The sequence below is a fragment of the Macaca nemestrina genome, chromosome 8 (assembly GCF_043159975.1).
Source record: "Macaca nemestrina isolate mMacNem1 chromosome 8, mMacNem.hap1, whole genome shotgun sequence".
Classification (NCBI taxonomy): domain Eukaryota; kingdom Metazoa; phylum Chordata; class Mammalia; order Primates; family Cercopithecidae; genus Macaca; species Macaca nemestrina.
The window spans coordinates 146,286,516-146,292,627 of record NC_092132.1 but is presented as its reverse complement, the minus strand read 5'-3'; the positions used below and the strand labels follow the sequence as shown (position 1 = coordinate 146,292,627).

At 38.6% G+C, this 6,112-nt stretch overlaps 1 protein-coding gene across 1 annotated transcript; it reads left to right on the top strand.

Moving 5' to 3' along the window:
* The first annotated feature begins 1,575 nt into the window (after positions 1-1,575).
* On the top strand, positions 1,576-3,830 carry LOC112428262 (defensin beta 134). Its single transcript, XM_024795862.2, has 2 exons — positions 1,576-1,633; positions 3,688-3,830. Exons 1-2 carry the CDS (start codon positions 1,576-1,578, stop codon positions 3,828-3,830), a joined length of 201 nt encoding a protein of 66 aa, XP_024651630.1.
* Positions 3,831-6,112: the final 2,282 nt, after the last annotated feature.

Below are 6,112 nucleotides of genomic sequence, written 5' to 3'. Positions count from 1 at the left end.
TTTTCTGCCTCAATGATCTGCTTAACACTGTCAGTGGAGTGTCAATATCTCTCACTATTATTGTGTGGTTATCTAAGTCTCTTTATAGGTCTCTCTAATAACTTGTTTTATAAATCCCAGTGCTCCAATGTTGGTTGCATATATAGTTAGGATTATTAAGTCTTCTTTTTGAATTGAACCCTTTATCATTTTGTAATGCCTTTCTTTGTCCTTTTTGATCATTGTTGCTTTAAAGTCTGTTTTGTCTGAAATAATAGCAACCACTGTTCTTTTTCTTTTCCATTTGCTTGCTATATCTTTCTCCACCCCTTTACTTTGAGGCTATGAAAGTAATTGCATGTGAGATGGATCTCTTGATGGCAACATACAGCTGTGACCCAGCCTTTCTACTCCCGAATATTTGCAAAAGAAAAATAAAAACATATATCCATACCATGACTTGTACATGAATGTCCATAACAGTTTTATTTACAATAGTCAAAAAACTGGAAATAATCAAACGTCCATCAACAGGTGACTGGATAAACACATAGATGTATAGCCATGCAGTGGCGCTCAGCAATGAAAAGGAATGAACAACTAATTCACATTATAGCAAGGATGAATCTCAGATAATTATGCTGAGTAAAAGAAACCCAATGAGGAAGAGTATAGAATATATTAGAATATATTATTCTATTCACATGAAATTCCAAGAAAATACAAACTAATCTATAGTGTCAGCAGAAAAGTTAACTGAGAGGTGAAAGATAATCAGGAGGGGAATATTACAAAAGGCACGAAAAAATGTTAGGGGAAATGGATATGTTCGTTATTTTGAATGTGACGATGGTTTCACAAAAGTATAGATATGGCAAAACTTATCCAATTTTACACTTTAGTATTTGAAGTTTATTGTATGTCATTTATACTTCAATTAAAAATTTTTTAAATAGTGACAATTATTTTAAATGACCTTGATGAAATATTGTGCAACACTTAAAAATACTATTTATGAAGTTTATAGTGACACTGATATATAGTATATATCAAGTTACAAAAGCAGGATACCTAATTATAAGAATATTGTTTATAGCTATGTAAAACAAAATGTTAAACAACAAACTAGGCATAGATGAAACTTTCTTAAGAAACACAGTTTGTCTCTAAGAAGTGAAGTTCAAGTGTAACTTGTCTATCTTTGTCATGTTTACTATTTTACCAATTTTCTAAAATTAGCATTTACATTTTTATTGTAACAAAAGCTTATCAAATTTTAATTTCACTCATTTAAAAGAGTAACAGCACATAGTTCTCAGGCCTCCATGAGTACTTTTGGGAAACCTGGGTGGGAGAACAGTGTCTTTGTCAATAGGAAAAGCTGTCAAACTAGAAAGGGCTGTCCATTTTTGTCCTCAGATGAGCATTGCCAACACAGCTGCCTCAGGGGTGTTCAGTGTAGCATATCTACCTGAAGCGAGGCATACCCCAGACCTGAGAGTTCTGTACAGGACTGTGTGCTCAATCTCTTCTCTCTATTCCCTGACAGCCAATGTCAGACCCTGCCACTAGCCTCCGCAACAGAAGCTCCCGGCCATGAAGCCTCTCCTCATTATGCTTGTCTTTCTTTTCCTTTGGGATCCAGTGCTGGCAGGTAAAACTGGCATATTTTGGGGGGTAGGGGTGCTTCATATAGAAGAACAATTCCACTAAACAACCCAATAAACATACTCCTCCCATGGTCCCTTTAATTTTCAAAGTAGAAAAAAGCATCAACCAGTTTTGATGTCAGCAAGACCTGGGCTTGAATCTGGCTCTCCAACTTGTTAACTATATAACTTTGGACAAAGGTCTAAGCTTCTCTGAGCCTTAGTTTCTTTTTTATTTTATTTTATGTTTTTCTTTTTTGGTTGAACTGATCAGCACCAATGAGCCTTAGTTTCTTCCTTTAAAAAATGGAAATGAAGAGTCTTACAAGGATTAAATCAGATCATGTATGGAATATGTCTATACATAATATGAAAAGTACCTGGCTCATGAGAGCTATCATTGTATTTTCATCAGTAATGCCCATCCTATTTTCCTGCTGTATTTTGTCTCTAATTCAAAAATGTATCTAATAGTCAAAACCAGAGAACAGTGAACACAATTTGTTCATTTTCTAATATACTGAAATTTCCTACAGTTAATTTACTATTTGTGCATCTATTAGTTACATGAGGAAACAGATTTAGAACTTCTAGTTTCAAGAGAATCACTGAGCTTTCTGTGATAGAAGAAATGCCCGATCAGATGAGAGCAGCCAGGGAGCCGAGTGGCCCTGTACTCTAGCTTCACCATATCCTTTCTGACTTTAGAAATCTCACCTTGAAAATTCTTTTCACTCAGTGTTACTGAATTAGTGCAGTCAGATTGGTTCTTCTACCTAGACGGACTGAAGTATTCACCTGAAGTATTCTCCAGGCAAATGAATTAGATGTTCAGGTCATGTGACTCACCAGACTAAATTTAAGAATTCATGGGATCACGGCCTCTTAAAGTTGTTGATGGAACCAATTCCACCATGGTTTATGGCAATGGATTTGTAGCCTCCAGACAAAGAACCCCATCTAGTGTGCAATATTCTTTCAATTCCTTTTGCATTCTCCTAACTTGTCATTTCCATAGAAATTTCTTGTCTCATTTTATAGACTGTTATATTTCATCTTCCCAAAGGTGTTACAGATTGTCCTCTAGGGCTTCTGTCTTGCCAACTAAGTAACACTGATCCCTTCTTGTTCCTGTAGGACAATTATCCTTCAAGTCATTATGACTCAGATAGGGTGTGTGTTTGCTCAAAATTTCTACAGATTCCTTGAGCTCAATAAGACTTCTTAAATCTTCAGAATTGATTTCATCCTCCTCCAAACTCACAAGACTATTCCACGTTGCAAATACATCATTGCACTTGTCATGTTTTTTGTCTCTCAGAGATATTTTGTATTTCTTCTCTTTTTGTCTAGAATGAAAATTCACTGAGGTTAGGGTCTATATCATACTCAAATCTGTACCCCAACTGTCCTTGATTTACAGGATTTATAAAAATTGGTTTATGAATAATAATGAGTAAGTAATTATTTAAAAAATAATGAGTGAATGACTATGTGAATAGTTAGCTTGATTGTTTGGGTTTTATTCATTGATCAATTAAGGGAAACTTCCAAGTTATTAGTTGTTTTAGTCAGCTTGGGCTGCCATAACAAAATTCCGCAGACTGTGGCTTAGACAAAATTTATTTTCTCATTGTTCCAGAAGATGGGAAAACCAAGATCCAGGTGCTAGCTGATTCCATTTCTGATGAGGGCTTGCTTCCAAGCTTGTAGATGGCCATCTTTTTGCTGTGACCTTCACTAATAAGACCATCAATCCTATTGGATTAACCTATCAATCTTATTGGATTAGGGCTCCACCATCATGACCTCATTTAACTTACATTACTTCCTGAAGGCCCTATCTCCAAAGACAGTCACATCAGGGATTAGGGTTTCAGCATATGAATTTTGGGGTGACACAATTCAGCCCCTACCACTAATTAATTTTTTCAGTTACAGGATCAATTATCATAACCAAATCTCCTTAGAATCCACTTGGATAAAAATTGAGGGACTAGTAATTTTATGGTCCAAAAAGGCCTGTAGTGAATTATCTTTCTATTAATTTTCCTTCCAGGTATAAATTCATTACCATCAGAAATGCACAAGAAATGCTATAAAAATGGCATCTGCAGACTTGAATGCTATGAGAGTGAAATGTTAGTTGCCTACTGTATGTTTCAGCTGGAGTGCTGTGTCACAGGAAATCCTGCACCCTGACATGAGAAACCAGCTAATGGACACTATCCTGAAGGCCCTTGATACTGCCATCTTTCACAAAACCAGAGAATTTAGACCAAACTGTGACACCATGTTGTGTCCATGACTACTGGTTTTTAGCATTTTTATAAGCCAGCAGACTCCTATGGTCTTAAATTTAAAGAGCTGAGCTGTAACCTTCTTTAAAAGAGCTAGATTTTTCAGAAAAACAATGTAGAAGATATTTTCTCACTTCAAAGTGATGTCCAGTGTGCTCATCAGCACCTGTTTCTCCCTCTAATCATAGAGGATATTCTTATTGTTTAGAGAGGCTTCAAGAGAAACAACTTTTGACACTTAAGTCATGTCCTACCTTCTCTTCAGCTTCCCATTTCCCATTTCTGTGACATTCCCGACTTTAGAGAAGCAGATTTGCCATGGCCTTCTGACAACCTTGTACATCTCTCACATAAGCCACATAGGCAGGGCTTAACTATAGGCTGGCCCAAGTCTGGACTGAGTCTGACCCTGAAGTTCCTTTGAAACAGAAGAAGAAAGGCCATCTTGTGATGGGCTGGCATAGGGTAATTTCTCATCCACCTCCCTAGTTTCAGTTGAGCAATGGAACTTCCCACCTGAGCCCCCAGGGTTCAGCTACAGGCTATAAGACTGCGGTCCTGTGGTTTAGTGTTGGTTCCTTAGCAATCAACCTCTGCTGCCCATCATCTGACCCCTCTGGATGGGTGTCATCCTGTGGCTTAAGAGCTAACACCATGTTGATCTTGCTTTACTATATGTGCAACTAATAAACTGCCTAAATCCATTTGGGCTCATGGTTTTCTTTACCAATCAACTTTATGAATGTGTAACAGGAAAACGTAGCAACTTGTGTCGTGGTGCTGCTGGCCCTACTGGCTACACTGGTGAATTCTTGCCTGGTTTTTCAACAACATTCACGCTAATGGATGCATGAATGTGTGAGTTCTGTATCTGCTGCTCAGGATAAAGAGTAGGTGGCAAAGGAGAGTAGATTCTGGTTGTGGAGCAACTTTCATGATCTTCAGTGCTGGATAGAGCTCAGGCTCTCTAATGATGTGGGAGTGAGAGTGTGGGGCTCTTGCCACAATAGCCAGTTGCTGATCTGCTAGAAGGATAAGGATACAGCGTCTTAGTTCCGGGGCTGAGATGACAGTACTGCCTGCCCAACCACACATGGCTGCTGGGAAGGGATGAAAAGAGAACAGAGGGTGAAAAAGCATGAGGGGTTGTAAGGAGTTCTGTACTTCCAGCAAATGTCCAACCTTTGAGTAAATTCAGTGTTGGTGTCTTGGGAGAGGAACACACCAAAAATCCAGTAGAATGATTCCTCTCAGAGGCCCAGACTCCCTATGTAGACTGTAGAGAAGTTTGGTTAAAATTGAGTGGGATCAGAGATGGCCTGGAATTGTAGCTATGGTTACTAAGTGTGCAGAGTAAATAATGCATCCAGACATGGCCAGGAAAACTGTCAGACTCTGAGAGAGGCAGAGGGGTCCCTACCTGAAGAGCACCAAATCTTCTGAAACATTGGCCTCATAACATCCTGGACAGCCTTAGGCTTGCTTTTCATCCCACTCCTCCTAGTTGGGTGCAAGTTCTCTACACATACAGATAAAGAGAAACCTGAAAACAATCTAGCCTGCTGACAATCTCAAGAATGAGGTGTAACGACACTTTACAGACTAATTAGAAAGCTGGTCCCCAAAGCCAGGGAGAGAGTCTACGTTTCTATGCTAGAAAGTACTCTCTGGAATCTGGTTAAGTCCTGCGTGGACAGAACTTTCCACTGCTACAAGATATCAAAATAAGGCTATTACATCAGGGCCAGGCAATCTCTATGCCTCAGACTCTGCTCTATTATTCGCGCTAGCCAATATTAAACCGGCATATCCCACCTCCCTGCTCCTTCGCACAGAAATTTGCTAATCCTGCACTGCCTTCACCTTACCGTTGACAAGCCATATACCCTGTCAGGAAATGAACTCTGTAACAACCAAGGTAGCTGCAAATGTTATTCTTTTGAGAGAAAGTGTGTATGTTATATGCACACCCTCCAGCTTTGCTAAAGGAACCTGAACAGATATTCACTAACTTTGGTTAGTCTCTGTACATTGACACTTCCAAAAGAAACCCAATTCCAAGATCCAAACCTTTTTAAAAAAATAATGTAAGTATTTACCAAATCCATCTGTATAGAAACAAAATGGGGAAGGGATTCGTCACAATATGAAGCAAACTGTCTTCAAAATTCTTTCTGAATATCG